This window comes from Chionomys nivalis, chromosome 6 (assembly GCF_950005125.1).
Source record: "Chionomys nivalis chromosome 6, mChiNiv1.1, whole genome shotgun sequence".
NCBI lineage: Eukaryota > Metazoa > Chordata > Mammalia > Rodentia > Cricetidae > Chionomys > Chionomys nivalis.
The window spans coordinates 19844535-19866117 of record NC_080091.1 but is presented as its reverse complement, the minus strand read 5'-3'; the positions used below and the strand labels follow the sequence as shown (position 1 = coordinate 19866117).

Here is a 21583-nt window from a genome sequence, read left to right as displayed (position 1 = left end):
CATATTCTGTAGATCTCTGAAATGTTTGAAGATGACCTGTCTATATAAAATATATCTTTGTTGCCGGGCAGTGGTGGCGCACGCCTTTAATCCCAGCACTCAGGAGGCAGAGGCAGGCGGATCTCTGTGAGTTCGAGACCAGCCTGGTCTACAAGAGCTAGTTCCAGGACAGGCTCCAAAACCACAGAGAAACCCTGTCTCGAAAAACCAAAAAAAAAAAAAAAAAAAAAAAATATATATATATATATATATGTATATATATATATATCATTGTTTAAGCTTGAAAACATGCATAATGTGACTACAAGTTTGACTATAATAGGTGATTAACTACTAATCTGTATTTCCTTATTATCCTGAAGAGTTGGTTATTTTGAAGGACTAGAAATTTGCATTACATTATTAGAGTGGTATAGGTATAACACCCTGAACAGGATTAGTAATATATGTAAAGTATCTTTGTTCTAACAAAATTAATCTCAAATTTGTGACAATATACAGAATTTGTATACAGTATACAAAAGTCCAATTCAATGTAAAATACTTGAAACTAGTTGATTTTTAAAAGTAGATTCAATAATCTATACCTTATCATATCCTCTTTTTTTTTCTTTTTAGAGAAGATCCAATAATCTACCCTTGTATCCTATTATATCTATATCCCCCTTTTTCTTTTCAAAACCAGAACCTTGACTCTAATTTCTTTTGTCTAGCTATTTTCCTGACTATTACCTTGTAACCAATCCCCCTAAAAGGGAGGCAGAGGCAGGCGGATCTCTGTGAGTTCGAGGCCAGCCTGGTCTACAAGAGCTAGTTCCAGGACAGGCTCAAAAAAAAAAAAAAAAAAAAAAACCACAAACAAAAAACAACAACAAAAAAAACTATGGAGAAACCCTGTCTCGCTAAATCCAAACAATAAAAAAAAATAAATTAAAAAAATAAAAAATATCCATAACTCAATGAAAGACCAAAAATCATCTACCCCACCTCTTGGGAATGTGGGTGTTGTGTTCTTAAATCTACTTCCTGCTGCCTGGGGGTTGGGTAGCATCTTTCAAGGATCCTGAAAAGAAAAATTTGTCAAGTCCAAGGAGAGGTAGCTGTATCATTGATTGTTCACTCTGTGCATAAGGGGAATATGCAGGGCTTGGCTCAAGTCCTGACTAAAAGTCGTCTGTGAAGCCGGATCATCTCACTAGCCACCTCAAAATTGGTCCGAGCAGTGGCTAGTCCAAAGTTAATCTTGGGGGCATGTTTTGAGCTTAGTATTTTTTATCACAGTCTTGGAGGAATTGTTGTTGTGGGGTCCCCCTTTTGGAGTCTTCAAAGGTCATCATGGTTCACTAAAACCCGAAATCAGGTACAGGAAGCTAGAATGAAACATTTTTCTAGATTTAGTGCTCTATATGACCATTAATATCATTAAAAAGTGTAGTATATATGTATTAATGTTATAAAATTTATACCTTAAGAAGAATTGCTAAAGATTATGAGATTAGTGGCAATAAAATAGTCCTTAAATTTTTGTTTTTCTTCTGTCCCATATCAGGTGGCTCATCTGACATGAGACAGAGATTTTGGATTTCATTTTAATAAGCCTGCTTGGGTTTAGAGAAGGAGAGAACCACTCTACAATTCCAAAGCCAGCTTTCATCTTTAATTGGACTTGGACTACAAAAAAATTACTTGTATTATGTGTCTGTAGAGAATAGCAGGAACAAACATTTATGAAATTTTATTCTTTTAGAAATGTGATATGCCAATAAGCCAATTAACTCTTTTTTCTTGGGTCATTTTTGTCTGAATGATTTGTCCTTTTTCTTCAGAGGTCTCATTTGTCCAATGGTCTTCAGATTCCATAGCTGGATGTCTTCATTCTCCTGAAAAGACAAATATAAAACCCTTTCCCAACCCTAACTTTCAGGAGATTTTCTTTTGGCAAGATCAAATGAAAAGTATTTGTTAGTTTTATAGGTTAGTTTAAACAGCCATGCTGTTTGATGGACTATCATCTCTTATAATTAAGAGGTGTCTCCTGTTAAAATCAAATCTTTATCAATTTTGATGGTATCATTAACTTTTCTTCTCCTGTGGAAACAAAAGTAAAATCCCTTTTCCCAATGTAATACATGTCCTGCCTTCCATTCTGAGGTCAGTATATCTTTAAATTATATCAGCTTATTTAATTCGGTAGTTATTTTTTCTGTTATCCAATGTCTCTATGCAGTTGTTGTTCCTTTCTCATTAGCTTTTAGAAAATTTAAAGTAATAAAGGATTATGTAATTATTTTCTGGGGGTCTTTATCATCCCTTTCTGTTTATTTAACATACCCTTTAGAGTTCAGTTTGATCTTTCAATAATTGCCTGATCTGTAGAATTGTGTGGTATACCTGTAATGTACTTTATACTTTAATAAGTAAAAAATGTTTCATTTTCTTAGAGACATATGTTGGAGCATTATCTGTCTTTATTTGTTCAAGTATACCCATGATGGCCGTAACTTCTAGCAATGTGTGATTACCAAATCAACCTTTCCTGAACTCAGAGCAGTTGAAAGCCCCTTGAAAACCTGAATAGGTATCAATGGTAATATCAATTTTACCTATCAATAGGTAAAATATTTTAGTTTTCCAAATTCTACAAAATGGAACACATCCATCTGCCAGATTTCATTCCTTTTAGTACCCTTTGGGTTGCTTTCTTTAGGTAGTGGTATTTGGTCACACAAAGAACAAGTAGGATATTTCCTTATAATTTCCTTGGCTTGTTGCCACATAATAGAAAAGTTGGTTTTTAAATCTTTGCCATTTATGTGATTTTTTTTATGAAATTCTGAGACCTTTAGCATATTTCCAATCAATAATTGATTGACTTCTGCTTTGCTTTTTGCTAGAAGACCTGACAGACCCATATGGGATCAGATGTGTGTTTGTTATTATGTGGGATGATTCCTATTGCTGATTGTATTATGTAATTGAATAAGTAATAAAGTCAGTTTTGTATCGTTTGGTATAAATCCAGCAGTTTCAATATGCAAAACAAGTTTCTGCATATTGGAATTGCTAACTACATTGAGAGGTTTTTAAAATCTCTTAGTACCATGAGAATAGCATATAATTCTGACTTTTGGACAGAATCATAAGGATTTTGATCCACTTTACTTAAATTTTCTGATTTGTAATCTGCCTTTCTTGATTTGCATCAATATAGAGTATAGGGGCTTCAGTTATTGGTATGTCCCATGCAATGCAAATTTGGTCTTTTTATAAGCTGAATTCTCTCGCTTTTGGGATAGTTGTTGTTAATCTCTCACAAAAAAAATTACTATAAGCTCGTCACCAGGGTTTACTTTCTTCCCATAATTTGTCAATTTCATCATTATTAAAAGGTACTGCACTTTATGCTGGGTCTATTCCTGCTAATTGACAAAATCTCAACTTTCCTTTTAGAATGAACTCAGAGACCTTTTCCATATAATTTTTAAATTTTGTATTCAGTTTATGTGGTAAAAAGACATGTTCTAAGATAATATCTTCCCTCTACATTAAAATTTCTGTAGGGGAATGTTTAGAAGATAAATGGCCAGAATACAGTTAAGATTCAGATCCACACGATCCACATGTGCCTTCCGTAGTTTCTCTTCAATCAAAGTCGATTCTCTCTGAGCTTCAGCTGATAATTCCCTGGCACTGTTTAAGTCCTTGTCACCATCTAAGGTTTTATTTAAATTAATCAGGTCATCAGGACCTAGCACAGTAGTGTGCTGTAGATGAGAAATGTCTTCTAGCAATCCTTGTAAATCCTTGAGAGTGTACACTCAATCTCTCCTAATTTGTACCTTTTGGTATCTGATTTTTTGTAAACCTGTTTTATAGTCTAAATAATTAATAGACTTTCCTCTACAAGAGCTAGTTTCGGGACAGGCTCCAAAGCTGCAGACAAATCCTGTCTCCAAAAAAGAAAAAACAAAAAACAAGAAAGAATCTCTTCTTTTTATTTTTTTCAGGAGCAATTTGTAATATCCAACAATGCAAAATTTTCTTTAATTCTTTAGATATTCTTTCTAAAATATCTACATTTGAATCAGATAATAAAATGTCATCCATGTAATGATAAACTATATTTCCAATGACTGCCTTACAAAATATTGGCCCAGGGTAGGGCTATTTAACATTCCCTATGGGAGAATCTTCCATTGATATCTCTTAGAAGACTGAGAATTATTATAAATAGGCACTGTGAAGGCAAATTTTTCTCTATCCTTTTCTTGTAAAGGTATAGTGAAGAAACAATCTTTTAAATCAATATCTGTAAGAGACCATCCTTTAGGTAATAGAGAAGGCTAAAGAATTCCAGACTGTAGAGAGCTCACTGGCTGAATCACTTTATTAATAGCTCTTAGATCTGTCACCATTCTCCATTTTCCAGATTTCTTTTTAACAACAAATACAGGAGAATTCCAAGAGCTGGTTGATTCTTCGATATACTGAGCAACCAGATGGTTGCTCCTGTACCAGCTGTTCTAAAGTCTGCAGTTTCTCTGTTGTTAAAGGCCATTGCTGAACCCATACAGATTTGTCTGTCAACCATTTTAAAAGCAGGGCTGTTGGTGCCTTTGAAAGATCAGCAGCTGCTGTGCCCTGTTCTTGCACAACCTGAATGGTCAATGACTGTTCTTTATAATATCTTGTAATATTTTCCCCAGAAACATACATTAATTTATGGTTTGTTTCTAAGATTGGGGGAATATGTTAATCTGAGCATTCCATTGCTTTAACAAATCATGTCCCCACAAATTCATTGCTGTGTTAGCCACTTATGGTTTTAATATTCCTCTCTGTCCTCTGACCCATCTCGTGCTCTCCTTTACCCGAGGTAGAGTTCTGATCCCTAAGAACTGAACGTTTACATCCTGAAGAGGCCAATTTGGATGCCAAGATTCTGATGAAATTATTGTTACGTTGGCATCTGTGTCTGCCAGATCTTCAATGATGTCATTTATTTGTATATTTAATTTTGGTCTTTGTTCATTTACAGAAGTTTGCCAAAATTCTTGCTTTATGGTTCTGAATTTTTTGTTCTCTCCTACAGCTGTTCTGTTACCCAGAGCAGTATCTTTTTGTACAATTGGCACGAGGCTCTTTAATTGCTCTGGGAAGGAGTTTCCTCTACATGACAGGAAATGACTGAACTGGATTTGGCTTAGGGCTCCACGAGAAACCCCTCGGAGTTTCCCAATGGCAAAGGATTACTTTGAATATTCCTTGTTGATGTGCATTCATTAGTCTGATGCCTGCCTTTGTCACACTTTCCACATAATCCAGATGGGAGGGCTGTTCTGAATGGATTATTCTTAGAAAAAACATTGTTTCTAGGAACACCCTGTCTACAATCCCATTTAAGTTGACCTTGTTTGGCACAATTATAACATTTGACTTTTCAATTTTTTTCCTCAAATCTCTGGAAATCACCTTTCCTATCTATGTATCAACATGGTTACAGAATTCAATATTAATTGTATCTTGAATCCATTCCTCCAAAGATGCTGACCTTGCCTTAAATGGTCTGATTATCCTGTTGTATAGAGCATTGGCATTTTCAAAAGCCAGAGATTCAATTATTATTTGTCTAACTTCTGAATTTGGTATCAATTCTATTTACTGCTGAAGACAATCTTTTTAAGAAATCCCTAAAAGCTTCCTTTGGACCCTGTGTAACTTTAGTAAATGACTATATTTTCTTTCCTATTTCTCCAATTCTGTCCCACGCATTCAAAGCTGCTGCATGGCATTAATCCAGGGTGTGGTCATCATATACAGATTGCCTTTCTATAGTAGCATAACCTCCTTCTCCAAGTACTTCATCTTGGGAGATTTCCCTACCTCTAGCTTTACTCTGTTGTCCAATAGTGTTAGCCTCTTCTCTAAACCAGGTACTCCATTGTAATTATGTACCGGTTTCTAAAAGGTGAATGCATGCCTTATGAGACTATTGCTTCCTTATTGCTTCCTTGACTCTCTTTAGATCTAACAATGGCACAGGAGTTCAGTTAGCTATAACAGCCTCTGCCATTTGCCTATTCCTTACCTCTTCAATTTTTTTTTCAATTTTTTAAAATGTGTGTGAGTGTTTTGTGTGTGCGGGTGTCTGTGTCTGTGTGTGCACGCACCACGGACATGCAGTGCCCTCACCAGCCAGAAGAGGACATTGAACCCCTGGGAACTGGAGTTACAGAAGGTTGTGAGCTGCCATGTGGGTGATGGGAGCTGAACCAGGGTCCTCTGAAAGAGCAGCGAGCGCAGCCCGTTCTTCTGAAAGTCAGCTCTTGGGCTTCATCCTCGGCAGCTGTACTGTAACACATTATCTCTAACTTGAATCACTGACTTATTCCCAGCTGTCCTCATTTTGCTCAGTTCCCATCGTCCTCTTTGATCCTTAGTCACAGTGGCATTCCTGGTACAGATGATGGTGCCAGTCCATTGCATGGGATTCTTTGAAGTTTGCCTTACTGTGAAATCTTCCTGTGTCCTCGTGTGGAAACGGTGGTCCTGTGAGCTAAGCTCCTGTGGCTTCCTTTGCTTCCCGGCCACACAGCCGCAGCAATGGTGGAGTTTCCAGAGCCTCACCAGCACCCTCCTGGCCTTGCACCCTGGAATGCACCCTTTGGAGGACACATCCCCTTTGTTCACCCAGGTGCCCCTCACATATGACCTGTAATGTTATTGATTACTAGTGCTGCTGCGCGTGATGTCGCTTTACTCCTCTTCCTCTTCTGTTTTATGGGTGTTCTCGTGGACAGACTTTTCTCTCTGCATGTCAGTGAGATACCGATAATAAGATGGGAACCCTTCTACCCGTGGTTAAGATGCCAAGGGCCCAGCCGACGAGCTACCTTGCCAGTGACTTGCGGTACTCAGAGCTACAGTGCTCCTTTGTACTAGTGCCTGTTTTCTCTAGTAGGAATGCAGATCCAGGTGGCCACAGAGTATGTCTGGGATGTATGACTTTTTTAGGATATTTTTTGTTTATTTTTTGACAATTTCATACCTGTATGCAGTGTATCTTGATCGTATCAAAGCCAGACCTCCCCTCCTACTCCCCCAGGCCCCTGGAACTTAGGATTTTTTGTGCTGAATTTCCCCATGTGTGATAGATGTTTTGGTACAAGTAATTCTTTACCTTCCTCTTATACCACCACTTAAGAAAAGTGATCGTACAGAAATGGTTATATTATGACTTGGTGAGTTATGGGAGACTCCCTTGAGTACCTGTTGTACATTTTTGTGAGATGCTGTATGTGTAAATGTGTCAGGTCGTATGTTATAGTTTTAGTCTTTAGGTTCATATCCTGATGTGACACGTGAAACATTCTGACCTTTCCAATCTCATTTTTCATAATTACTTGTCTTGTGCCTGTGACAAGATAACAGACAGAAGCCATTTAAGGGAGGAGGCAGTTATTTTGGCCCAGGGTCCCAGGAGATACCTGGCCAGGAAGACAGGGAAAGCAGGCCCAGCAGGTGGTCATGCCCCTTCCCCAGGAGGAGCCTTCCATCCACCAGTGCTCAGCTGCCCTCTGCTTTGTGTTGTCTGGATCCCAGCCTGTGGAGTTCTAATAGAGCACACAACACCTCAGCAAGCAGCTAGTCAACTTCTCTATTTAGGGTTTGCCTCACTAAAACTCTCAGAGAAAGTTAAACTGAGTCTAGGATTAAACTGTGTGGTTCCTGAATTTTCAGGAAGTGACATACTGCCTCTGGTATCAAATTTGATAAATCATTAAAACTTGACAGCTTTACTGATTCTGTTGGGGCAGAAGAATTTGATTCCCTGCTTTACAGAATGGAGGGTTTTTTTTTGTTGTTGTTGTTGTTTTTTGTTTTTTTTTTAACTCTCTAAAGAGTAGAGCATTTATTGAAGTTACCTTGGTGATCTGAAAGGGAGAGGTGAGCTTCTTTTTCCTAGGCAGAAACGGGTCCAGGGTATCATTAGCATGTGGTAAAAATTGAATAATTGAGCAAGACTGACTTCTTTGGGATTCAGCCTTTTATCTCCTCTGTGTGATTTGTTTTGTCCAACCTGCAGCATGCTTGAATGGGGATCCTGCAGAGAGAGAGGAAGAAAAACTGTTAGCAAGTCTCAGGTTCTGAGGACTTTTGATTTAATTTTATATTGCACATGATTATCAGGTTTCCCTTGGCAGCCTCCAATTTTCTGCTACTTTATAGTCATAGTAACATAAGTTACTTTGTATGCCAATGACATCACCTGGAAATAACCTAAAAGAGACAAAGAGGTCACTAAAAAGTACAGAGGAAGGCCGGGCGGTGGTGGTGCACGCCTTTAATCCCAGCACTTGGGAGGCAGAGGCAGGCGGATCTCTGTGAGTTCGAGACCAGCCTGGTCTACAAGAGCTAGTTCCAGGACAGGCTCCAAAACCACAGAGAAACCCTGTCTCAAAAAACCAAAAAAAAAAAAAAAAAAAAAGTACAGAGGAGCTGGGCATGGTGGCGCACACCTTCAATCCCAAGCACTCAGGAGGCAGAAGTTGGCAGGTGTCTTGAGTTTAAGGCTAGCCTGGTCTACATGGTGAGGTCCAGACCTGCTAGGACTGCACAGTGGGACCCTGTCTCAGAACAACAAAGTGCAGAGGGGGCTGAAACTGTGTCAGAAAGTTTCCACAGTTCAGATTTACCAACGAGAGGGAGATTTCAGAGTTACTATAGCTGTCTGGGGGTGTGAAGAAATAGATCAAAGCCTACAGACTTTTAAGGGGGGACATCAGAATTGTATTATCTGTAAACTGTAGATGTGATTTCAAGGTAACAACAGTTGCTCCTTGGTGGTCTAGTGTAATAGACTTGGCCCTCACAGTGTAATAGCTACTATTTGTAGTGTAATAGCTACTATTTGTTAATTGTTTATATGTTAAGAGCCCTACTTGATTGCATATATATGATTTTATAAATTCTCACAATATATCTGCAGGGCAAATATTAATATTCTCCATATCGGGGACCTCTGAGTGCCAGCCTCAGTGTCCCCTCAGGGTCCAGAAGACTCCCAGCAAGCTCAGGACTGAGATCTGGGGGTGAAATGAACTCTCCACTCCGTACTTTTCTGCATCTGTTTCTTTATTCTTCTCCTGCTGTCCTCCTCTTCTGTAAAGTTTCCAGTTTATATACACACGCAAACGAGGGCAATTCTCTGAGCTTGGGCATTCTTTTATCTTTGAAGGTCCCAAATGCGATCTATATGAAAGACTCCTTTCCTGACTGCATGTCCTGCCAAATGGAAGATGGTTGCAGGGAGTTGGCTTCTAATGTATGTCAGGGAATGAAGTGGAGATTAGACTGTGCGAGCCAAGGTTATAGACTGTGACTAAATCTCCCACTGGAGGTCCCACAGAGAGGGGGATGACCCAGTACACCAGTACATGGGAAAGAGTCCTGCCCACTTGTCCATACTCTGCTGGACCTTGTACCAAGGGAGAGTGCTTCTGGCGTCAGAAGACATCCACTGTGAGAATCAGTTGATACGCAAAAGGCGGCGGCCCAGCGCCTCGCCAACTGGGTTTGCCTCCATCAGAACGCATTTGTTCTGGTGGGTCGGCCTTCTGCGTGATCAGCTGAAATCTCACTGTATGATTCCTGTGGACCACAGCGTCTCTATAGGGAAATAAGATTATTGATCTCTTGTAGTATAAAGAAGGGTAGGACGGTGCTATTGTCTAGGACTTCTCAGCTTTGGGAAATCATTATTATTTCTACAATCTTGAAGTCCCGTCAGTCTCGATAGCCTTGGTTTTGAACAGTTGCTAAGCAATGCCTATTTGGTAACCCTTGGCCATCCTGCAGTTTAAACTGCAAGGCTCTTAGTTCGTTCCCTCACTTCAGCTGTTAGATCCATGCCGTTCACTGTGGGAAAGGTTTGAGTACGCGGACGAATGAAGGAGTCTTATCGTGCGGAAGGTGGTACCAGAGAGGGGAGCAGATTCAGCAACCCACCAGGCGTGCCGAGCGTGTCTTCTTAGCTAGGGAGTACCTGGTGGGCCTTGGCTTATGTTGGGCTATGCAGGGTTTCTGAGTGGTCCTGAGGTTAGGAGTCTCTAGTGTCCTGCGAGGAAGGACAGGCTGTGCCGATGTTGTACGGCGTACTGCCTGAGGAGGATAGGAATTGTAAGGATGGCCATTTTGTGGCATGTGAGAGCAGAGACTGTGGGTGTTTTATTGATCTACGTGTGTTCTTGTCATGTTCACAAACGTCAGATGCTGTGGCGGGACAGAGCGTCCCTTGTTCATAAGCTGAAGTGCCGTGGAACCCGAGAGGTCCTTGTGTCTCACACTCCAGTGCGAAGCATTCTGCGTTGTTGTCATTGACCCCTCATTTCAGGGATGTAACTCCATTTTAGGAAGTTTGCAATTAAACAAGAATTTTGAAAAAGTTTTCTCTAAGTGTTTCCTACATGTATGTATGTGCATACCTGTTGCCTACAGAGGTCAGAAGAGGGCTCTGGATCCCTTGAACTAGAGAGAGTGGTTATGAGCCACTGTGTGGGTGCTGGGAAGCAGACTCGGGTCCTCTGCGAGAGCAGCCCATGTCCACAATCCCTGAGCCTTCTCTTCAGCCTCCAACTCTTCGCAGGTTTTAATTATTCTTTCCCAGAATGTTTTACCTAACGTAGAACTAAGTGCATGAGAAGGTAAAAGAACCATCAACCCACAATAGATTCTATAATTATTACCACTGTACTGTATTTGTGTTAGGATATATCTACTCTTTCATTTACCCATTCTCTGATCTGTTTAGCTTTCATTGTATTTCAGAGAGTCCAGGTAAACGTGCTACATTTAACTCCTGGTTATATAAACATGAATATGATGAGCCAGATAGAGTTGTTAAAAAATAAAACCCCAAGCCGGGCAGTGGTGGCGCACGCCTTTAATCCCAGCACTCAGGAGGCAGAGGCAGGCAGATCTCTGTGAGTTCGAGACCAGCCTGGTCTACAAGAGCTAGTTCCAGGAGAGGCTCCAAAACCACAGAGAAACCCTGTCTCGAAAAAACCAAAAAAAAAAAAAAAAAAAACCCAGACCGTTCAGATCTATGTTTTAGAAACTACATGTGTACTCAAGTCACTTTGGGCTGTTTGGTTTTGAGACAGGGTCTTAGGTAGCTGAGGGTGGCCTCAGATTTGTTATATAGCCAGGGCTGGCCTTGAACTCCTAATCTTTCTGCCTCTACGTCCCATTTGCTGGGGTTGTTGGTGTGTATCACAAAACTTTGAATTCCTAGACCACAGCACGTCAGCATTACAAACTGAAATCTTACCCTCTTTCTGTTTAAATGAGCCCGAGGTTACCACATTCAATATCGACTCCTTCTAACAAGAGGAGTTTGATTAACAAATTATTTAAGCACTTTGATGATGATGTTGAAACTTCGCTTTACTAAATACTTTTCCTTTTCTCTTCTTTCTGGGTGTTATTGAATTGCCTCCAGCATGCTGCATGGTTGCTGGTCAAACAGGAAATGGGGTAAGTAGGGAGTTTCTACCTTTATTTAAAGATGCCTCCCTGATTCTTAAAGTACTTCCTGTTACAGAGTAAAGTCAGCAGCCAGAGCAGTGGGCACAGTAGGTGCTTTCGTTAAGTGCCTTGTCCATTTGGTTTTGTTTGTTTGTTTTTTACTTTTACGAGGGCTTGTTTAATGTGATTGTATTGACAAGCATTAGACATGTATTGAAAGTAGTTTGGGAGGCTAGCTTAAGACAATACATTTTAGATTTATACTTGAAGCTAAATTCTAAAACTAGATGATAAACCATGAGAAGTAAAATTGTGCTTAACTCAGAGTGACTGAGTTTACAGAGCACCTGGGCAGCAGAAATCGACAGTCCAGCCCTTGCCCGAAACTCGCAGGAGACAGATAGGTTTTGGAATTTAGATCTTTGGATTTTAGGAATCTAATGTGGTTTTAAATCTTATATATAATGTACACCTTCCTTAGGGTGGTGCTGTGTAATTGAATCAACTGCTTCTGTAGGGAAGGAAGCACATCAGATTTGGTGAACAGTCTCACACATCCAAATCAAGTGTATAAAAGAACTGTTAAATCTTCAGAGTTTTTGGTTTTGTTTGATTTTTAAAACTAAGCATTCCGTGCTATATGATTATTGGAGGTCCCCATGTACTTTGGTGAGAAAAACCCAGAAGCCGTAGCTTTCTGTATTAGAAGCTCATCTGTGGCTCTGAGATTTATAGAAAAAATATTAACATAGTTTTTTGTTTGTTTTGTATATTATGTCTGCATCTTCCCTTTTCAAAGGAGAAATAACCACATCATCAGTGGTTGCAGGTTTAGTGAAACTTAGTCCCTGCATTTCAAAGCCCTGAGACTGGTCTAAACAAATGCTGATCTTAACAGTTTTAGACAATGCATGCCCCGTGAGAGCATGCTGTTTCCTGAACGCTTCCCTTGCATGTGCATTGCTTTCCTTCCTCATCAGAGGGTGCTGTACCAAGCTGTTTGTCTGAACGCTGGGACGGAAAGATGCAGGCTGCTGTTTTCCTTCAGTGCCCCAGCCATTTCAGGTTGAGAGCATCGCTAAGGATTCCATTAAGGAAGTGATTTAGGGAATTTAGCTCAAAATAGTTGCTAGGCTGTTCTGGTGGCCTTCTCGTTAGACTCCTGGCTGTGCTGTGTCTAAGGTGAGAGCGATCGCAGAGGGTCACCTCGTCTGGGTGGGTGACAGCAGACAGGGTCCCAGGAGGTCACATTTGCTTCACGAGCACTAATTCCTCTAAAGGTCAATCAGGTACACTTCATTCAAATTTCATGATTAAAAATCTTAAAATCGGGCTGTGGAGATGGCTCAGTGGTTAAGAGCATTGCCTGCTCTTCCAAAGTTCCTGAGTTCAATTCCTGGCAACCACATGGTGGCTCACAACCATCTGCAGTGAGATCTGGTGCCCTCTTCTGCAGAACAGTGTATGCGTAAAAAAAAAAAATATCTTAACATCTTTTTGTTTTGATTTTTTGAAACAGGGTTTCTCCGTGCCGCCTTGGCTATCCTGGAACTCATTCTGTAGACCAGGCTAGTCTCAAACTCACGGAGATCTGCCTTTCTCTGCCTCCTGAGTGGTAGAATTAAAGGTGTGTGTCACCGCCACCCAGCAAAAATCTTAACATCTTAAGTATTATAATTTTTTGCCCTACATATGAATAAGGTTTTCAGCTCATCAAGTAAGCCTTACTCTGGCTTTCTAATCTGGAGGAGAAAAGTGCCTGTACTCGGAAGATTTTTAGCTGGATCACCAAGTTTGAAATTCTTCATACACATCAGTTTTCTTTTCTCTGTGTCTCAAGTATGGTTCTGGCTGGCCTGGAACTCATAAAGATTTTCCTGCCTCTGTTGGGAGTAAAGGCATGGCAGTTTTTTTTTTTTTTTTTTTTTTTTTTTATGTATAATGGACAATGTTTTAATAGGATTGATTTCTCCTGTAGTGCTTTAGAGCCTAGTATCTATAAACAAATTTAAAGTAGTTTATTTTTCTGTTTCTACTTTTTATCCTTTAAAATATATTTTCTTGGGGATGGAGAGATAGCCTGGTAGTTAAGAACACTTGCTGCTCTTCCAGAGGATCCAAGTTTGGTTCCCAGGACCCACAAAAGAATTCACAACCATCTGTTTATCTGGCCTGCATGGGCCACACTCATGGTGTGCACGCATACGGGCAGGCAAAGCATTCACACACATAAATAAACAATGTTTAATGTATTTTATTTGTTTATGTATGTGACATGCATGCAGTACCCATCGTGGCCAGTAGAGGGCAGCAGATCCCCTGGAATTAGAGTTGCTCGGAACTGGACTCGGAACTGCAGGAGCATTCTCGAAGACATGCTTATTTCTTAGCTGTATACTTTCAACTTTGATGCTAGTTTATGCAAATGTAATTAAACTGTTGACACAATATCAAAATAGTCTTTTAAAACATCTAAATGTGGGCCGAAGAGTTGACTCAGCGATTAAGAACACTCATTGTTCTTGCAGGGGACATGGGTTCAAGTCCAAGCACCCATGTGGAGGCTAAAAGCCATCAGTAGTCCCAGTCCCAGGGCATCTGGCACCTTCTTCTGGCCTTGGGCACCAGGCATGCACATGGTGCACAGACATACAGTTTTTTCTTTGTTTTTGTTCTGTATTTTAGGACAGGGTCTCTCCATGAGGCCTGGCTGCCCTACAGCTGGAGATAAAGACCAGGCTGGCCTTGAACTCAGAGAGACCCCGAGTGCTGGGATTAAAGCTGTGTGTCCTCACAACTGGAGACACACAGTTTCATAGTTTCCAAACTAAACAACAACACACATAAAGTAAATAAATCTAATATATATCTAAATGTTCCTAATATCCAGAGAAGTAGAAACAGTTCGTGTAACCTATTAAATACAAGAGTTATCTGGGTATTTCATTGTTAAACTGTACCCCAAAGCACCTTTAACTATAACCAAAGTTATGGTCTCAACTGGATATAGAATGGGTGAGCAACTTTTAATTTGCATTTTTAGAGGAACAGTAGGTATGTGTGTGTATGTGTGTGTGTTTATAATATCTATATATCATACTCTTCCCCCTAAAGATTATTTTCTTCTGCATGGGTATGGTGTTTCTTATTAGTTTATAGGCAACTTAGCAGTGGCTGTATCAGAACAGTAGTAGTTTTTATATTTTTTTCTCTCAGACCAACTAATTTTAACTGTTTTGTTTTAAAGACTTTTGTTTCTTGCCTGCGGTTAGTAGGTTCTGTTGGTCTTGCAGAATTAAATGATAAGGGGTAGTGTTTGTTGGTAATAACCCTGTCAGTGAAAATTAGACATTAACGAAAGAATGCCTCAAAGTCAATCATGATGGTGCCCATCTTTAATTCCAGCACTCAGGAGGCAGGGGCAGGCCTACAGAGTGAGTTCCAGGACAGCAGGGCTACTCAGAAAAACAACCAAGACAACCAAACGCGGTGGTTGGTGACCGCATTCCGCCCTGTCTGTTGTCGCAAGCAGTCCTGTGATCAACCATTGGGGCATTTGGTATTTTAATCACTTGAGTGATACAGGCGAGTTAGTTTGGTAGTGATACCTTGGGGCTCTCAGCAGAGTAGAACAGTTTTAGTAATCAATACCAAAGCTGCCCTGTGCATTTCCTCGGTTCCTTTCTATTGCAATTGTAGGTGCATACCAAAGCTAGTTCTCGTACAGGGGATTTCTCAGAACTGGGTATCGGCTCATGAGTAGACTTTAGAGGAATGTGAGATCTTTATTTCACTAATGTTACACTTGTGGACATCTTAGGACATAGACGCTTCAGGATTCAGTATCTCTTCTTACACAATAAGGATGGGAGAGTACAGCCGTGACTTCATTTCTCATAAGTAAGCCCCCGTTCTCAGCAAGGAGGAGTTGGAGACATTGGGAGCATGAGGACGACTATTGCAACAGATGGTTTTGTAACTGCCAAGCAACAAACACTCATCTTTCTTGACCTTTCCAGAATTTATGTGTGAACCTTGGAATCTGGTGATTCCAACTTAGGGAAATAAACAGATGTGCTTTGGTTGTTGAGTCTTCAAAAGTGGGCTCACGTGCCACTCAAAGCCTTAGGAATTTCTGTCTGCCTCGTGTGGTGTTCTTTCTGCTGTACAGAGCAGTGCTCGACACATTGCAGGTGCTTGTTGTTTTAAGACCGTTGCACGCAGCCTTCCCTTTAACGTGAACAATGAGGTTTTCATGCCAGTGAATTTGTTCTTGTGTTATTCAGAAAGCGGAATCTGTCTCTGGGAAGAAACGATGCAGTTCAGCTGAAAGAAGCCTACAAATGGATCACTCACCCCCTGTTCTCAGAGGGACTGGGCGTTCCCGTCGATGGAAAGGTATCCGACATCGGCACTGTTGATCTCTGGCTTCCTGGGTTCCCTTTATTATTGCAGAGACTTGATTCGCCAAAAGCCTCTCCTCTTTCTATAACTCAGTGAAGGATCTCCTAAGGTTTGGGGCTTATTTTTGTTTTATTTTTCGAGACAGAGTTTCTCTTTATAGTCCTGGCTGTCCTGGAACTCGCTCTGTAGACCAGGTTGGCTTTGAACTCACCTGCCTCTGCCTCGCAAGTGCTGGGATTAAAGGTGTGCACCACCCTGCCCAGCTCTCCTAAGGGTTTGAATGTTCATTTCGAACTATTAAATTAATGCTAAGCCTCTTGTTTGTTTTCACTCCTTGTGACCCTAGATGCTTAAGATAACAGATACCGTGAACACACTGACCTTGAGAGGCTAGATGGAAATCTTCACCTGACAGCTTTGTAATTTAGCTGAAAAAGGACAGGTTTACTGACACAAAACAGTGTTTTAAAAACTGAGCAAGGAGCCAGCAAGATGGCTCAGTGGGTCAAGGTGCTTGCCACAAAGCCTCATGGCCTGGGTTCAAGACATCCCTTGGTGAAAGGAGAGAACCAGTTATTACAGGTTGTCTCTGACTCTCTCTCTCTCTCTCTCTCTCTCTCTCTCTCTCTCTCTCTCTCTCTCTCACACACACACACACACACACACACACACACACAGTTTTTTTGAAAAGCTAAGCAAGTGTCAAATCAACTCCAGATTATTTATTTTTGTTTATTTGTGGCTAGTCTTGCTTTCAAATATGTAGACAGTTGGTATTTAGCGACAATGAATTGAGGTCCTTCTATAAGAGCTGGTGGTATCTCAAGTCCCTCTGTTTCTAGGCAGAGACTGCCTTTGAAACTAGTACAGCTGGCCACTTTTCCAATTCTAGAAAAGATCTGGCCTCTGTGGTGGGAATGGGCTGAAATTGGGACAGCTCAGCAGGCTGCCCTGTGTAAGCTTGTCTGAAGTCAGGCTTCAGTAGTACGTGCTCCTTGCTCACTTCACTAGAAGGAAGTTCCCTAAATGTTAGATATACCCCTACTCAAGTAAAGTCCCAGCACCATCCTCTAGAGCCATTCATATACTCCATCTCCAGTAAACATAGTCCCTTTCGTGGTTTTGGCTTTTTGAGACAGGGTCTCATAGCTCAGGCTGGCTTTGAACTTACTATGTAGGTGAGAACACCTGACCTTTGCCCCCCCTCAAGTGGTGAGAGTGTCAGGACAAGCTCTATAAGCTGAATGCTGAAAGAGGGAAGAGTAAAAATACCGCCCAGATGGTCCGAAAAGGAAACGAAGTAATGAAAGTAGTTTGGAAATTAGAGAAGTCATCAATGTAAGCTGTTCTTACCTCAAATTTCAGTTTTGAAGCAGATAATTTTAAAATTTACATACTGAGTCAGAGAACAGAAAGTGAGAGACAAAGACTCAGTGATGTTCGAGTTGATTCCAGCTGGTGCTCTTTAGCAGGAAACACTCAGTTCATCTTATTTTTATAATGCATATTAGAATAAGGAGCAAAACAGAAACCATTTATTATTGTAATTCTAGAGAAGATAACGGGTTTGGTAAGGACCTAGAGGGCTCAGGGTAATAGAACCAAGGAGAAGACAGTTGGTATGTGGCATTCACAGCTTTTCCTTCAGTAGCAAACCTTGCTTTATATATATTTCATTATATATAAAATGAAATTATTCACATACAGAAATGCTTCCTGAAGCAATTGTTTAGTATTAGGAATATTTTCTGTAACTTAGCATCTCATGGTTCTTACAGCTGAAAGGTATTAACAGGACAGCTTTCCAAACATCTAATAAATATGGAAGTGAGGAGCACACCGAATGGCTTGCGATTCCACCCCGGTGGGATAGGATTGGAAAGCTGTCTTGTACTAGATTGTTTTATAATTTGGAAGCATCACTTTTGAGGAAAGGGAAATTAAGAGCACTGGTTTAAAAAGTCAGATTCGAATACTTTAAGAATAAGCTGGAAGGCTGGGGGGATGGCTCAGCTGGTGTTTGCCACAGCAGTGTTTGGACCTGAGTGAGGATTGCCAATGCCATGTAAAAGCCAAGCAGAGGTGGGTCTCGAGCTTGGTGACCTGCCAGCCCAGGTTAATCAGAGAGACCCCCATCTCAGGAAGAAGATGGTGAGGGGCTGAAATACTCGGGCCTCCATGTTCATACACACACTGACACGCACACATGCACTCACACCCACGTGCACACACACACAGGTTTCATCCAGCATTCTTACAGATTTGAACCAAATGTTTTTGTCCTGCTAATAACTGGTCAGTAATGGAACGGAAGTTTTCTGGGGGTTTTTAGTTATCTCTGTCCAGCTCTCCAAATTCTCACCTTATCTTTAATGTCTCATTTGTCCAACAACAAGTTGATTTAAAAACTTAGTTTGGGGAGGTTTGGATGGAGGAAAGAGAAGAGAGAAGTGTTGGGGTTATATTACAGTCTTCAAAACAAAACAACCTAACCAGCTCTGGTAGTCCTGCTGGCGGCTGGGTTTAGAAGTTAAAGCAAACAAAAGCTAAAGCACCTCCTCCCACAGCTGCCTGCACACAGGCCTGAAGGCCGCGCGGTGTGTCTGAGCCAGTCCCTCGGAGTTACCTTACGTTGCCTTTCAGAAGCTGTTAATTTCCTTTTGCTCATTTAAAAACTGTTCTTTGTGATTTTTTAGAGCTTGTTTGAAGTGAGTGTGGTCTTTGCTCATCCAGAAACAGATGAAGATTGTCACTTCCTGTAAGTTGCCCCGTAAAACACCATGTCAATTATGTAAAATGTTGGTGCTTTTCTTTTTCATGAAGATGGTATTGTTTTTATTTCTTGTGAATATTTCAGAACTTGTCATGCCTTACATTTAAAATGTTACCTCTCATAGAAGATTCCTCAGGAAAACCAGTGTAGCTCACAAATGCACACACACACACACAAACACACACACACAAAATTATATATAATATGTAAATATAAAATGTATTTGAATTGTGCCTACCTAATATAAACTCATTAAACATATTTTTATTTATTTATTTATTTATTTATTTATTTATTTTAGATAGGGCCTCACTGTTTAGCCCTGACTGTCCTGAAACTCACTCTGTAGACCAGGCTGGCCTTGAACTCACAGAGATCCACTTGCTTCTGCCTCCCAAGTACTGGGATTAAATGTGTGCACCACCAACCACGCCCGACTAAACTTTTATCTTAACTTGAATTTTATTTCAGAGGTGAAGTTTGCCCAGATTGTTTCAAGCCAGCCAAAAACAAACAGGTAAGGGTTTCCCTTCTGAGCCTGTGCCGCAAGCGTGACAAGAGCTGCTCTTTAGAGGTTTCCATCGCGTTCATACATTGTTATCCTCTGCATTTTTATTCTTTTGGGTCACCTGGAACTCACTGTATAAGCCAGTTTGTCCTGGAACTTGTAGCTGTCTAAGGGCCCCTTTGCAGGACTCCAGTCCTGCCACACACTGCCCAGCCTCAGCCGTTCTCTGAAACCACACGGCAGGGCTCCGTGACCCCCTTGATCTCGCATCTTCTAAACGTACAGCAACAATCTGTGTCGCTGCCAAGTTCTGCTGCCAGCTTGAGATGTCGCCTGGCTCCCTTGGCCCACAGTTGCATCGGCTTCTGTGCACTGACCCTGGGGAGACATCCCATTGGCAGTTCCTTCCAGGAGCTGAGAACCACTTCAATTAAGGTTTACTTTCTTCAAATGAATTTGAATCTTCACAAGATGGAACCTCCAGTGGGTAGGGTTTTGCCCTTAAGACACCTGTCCTATTGGCCAAATGCTTGGCAGGAGGTTTTTCTTTGTCTCTTTAATAATTATAGCTGCTTTCTCAACCGAATATTCTGTCTTGAAATTTCCTCTGCTGAACAGCTTAATCCATCACCGTTAATTTCAACTGTGCTGAAATTCTTACATGGGATTACACATGAGAAAATACACCCCAAAATGCCCCAGTCCAGTTCCGCGTGGAAGCTTTGTCCCATCCTGACCCTCGCGAGCCGGGACAGTGCTTCCCACATTTCCCTCGGCATTCTTGTATTTTCATCCCCACCAGAATGGGCCATTAAGCTCTGCCTAGAGCATTCAGAGCCTCTACCCAGAGTTCCAAAACCTTCCACTTCCTCCCTCCCCTCAGTTCCAAAGGCTCAAGAACTCCACGGTCAGGGTCCTCACAGAGCCGTGGCTGAAGCACTTACTAATAATTATCTTGGTCATTACAAACCTGCAGTCAGGTATCTGGGTAAGAACCTGAACCATCAGGGAAGCAGCCGGGCAGCCACCCGTGACCTCCTCGCTCTCTCCTTCCTCAGTCTAAAAGGGAGAATCTTTCTGAGCCCCACCTTACTCTCTCCTGGGTCTCTACACGTCCTTGGTCCTCCAAAAACATCTATGGCTAATTTTGGTCAGCTAGTAGTTAGCTCTGTCCGATAAAGCAAACTTTACTGAGAGTCTCGGGAGTGTCTGCCTCAGTTCTTTTTCCTGTTTCTGTGATAAAATGCCCTGATGCAGGACTTTGGTGCACTGTACTGAACAGAAGGAGGAAGAGAGCTGGGCACAAGTCCACTACCCCTGTCTTCCTGTGTCTCCCTTGATCTGCCCACTCTGCTTTTATTACGGACATAGACAAAAAAGACCTGCAGATGCTGACCAGGTGCAGACCAGCACTAAGAGCACTTATGTTTGAATAACTTTCTTGGGACTATTAAGTATTTCTTGATTTTAAATATGTAGGATGATATAATTTCTTTAATTAGCTGTATTTTGGCTCTTGTCTAGATAAAATATCTTGTCTTTTTGTTTTACCCTGTATAGTCAGTGTTCACCAGAATGGCAGTTTTGAAAGCTTTGAATAAGATAAAGGAAGAGGATTTCCTCACGTAAGTATAGAAATAAGGAGGTGCTGTATAACTTTAGGAACAATGGGGTACTAGAGGCACAGGCACCCTGGATTGCCCCGTAGACGTCCTGGGTGTTGCCCAGCCATGTGCATCTCAGTCCCCTGCTAGACCTAGAACAGCACCTGACATGCAGCCGTAGCGGTAAATGTTTATCAAATGAACATTATGAATCGAGGAGGCCAGAGCATCACTCAGTGGTCAGTGCTTACCTGGCAGAGCTGAGAGGTCTGGGTTCAGTTCCCAGGACCAAAGCCCAAGCTTTTGAATTTGAGAGGAGGGTTTGATTTCCAAAAAGGAGTTGCCTTGCCTGGGTTTTCATCCTAGTAATTTAGCTGCCCATGAGTCGAGAGCTGTACCTGTTCCAGCCCACATCTGATCCTTTCTAGTGTGTCCATCCATCTCTCGCACAGAAAGAGCACTGGCCGCAGCGTAGGGAACCTGGCTTCAGATCCATTCTATAGTCCACAGTGGGAACTCAGCTATATCAGCGTCTTCTTCTGAACCTTAGTGCCCTTTTCTAAAATATAAATTGTTAAAATATGTAGAAATACAATAAATTTTGTATTTTAATTATCAGTGTTATTTTTAAAAACCTAATTATTGTAATTTTCCTTCTAGAAAACCCTTGAATACATATCAAGCAATGACATCATGATGAGGGTTTCTTATCATTTATGAACTAAAAAGAAATGAGTCTCATGATGGAAATATTTTTATTAATCTTTG

General features: G+C 41.1%; 1 protein-coding gene across 8 annotated transcripts in view; it reads left to right on the top strand.

Annotated features, from left to right (window-relative positions):
* Pus10 (pseudouridine synthase 10) overlaps positions 1-21583 on the top strand; it is a 69828-nt gene that overhangs the window by 23754 nt on the left and 24491 nt on the right. For all 8 annotated transcript variants that reach the window (XR_009057240.1, XR_009057242.1, XR_009057241.1 and 5 more), the window contains exons 5-9: positions 11501-11535; positions 15813-15924; positions 18627-18688; positions 19175-19220; positions 20772-20836. Coding sequence is in view for 5 of the 8 variants with exons in the window: in XM_057771350.1 (XP_057627333.1) it covers positions 11501-11535; positions 15813-15924; positions 18627-18688; positions 19175-19220; positions 20772-20836 (320 nt within the window). In the remaining 3 variants the exon portion in view is untranslated. The remainder of the gene's footprint in view (positions 1-11500; positions 11536-15812; positions 15925-18626; positions 18689-19174; positions 19221-20771; positions 20837-21583) is intronic.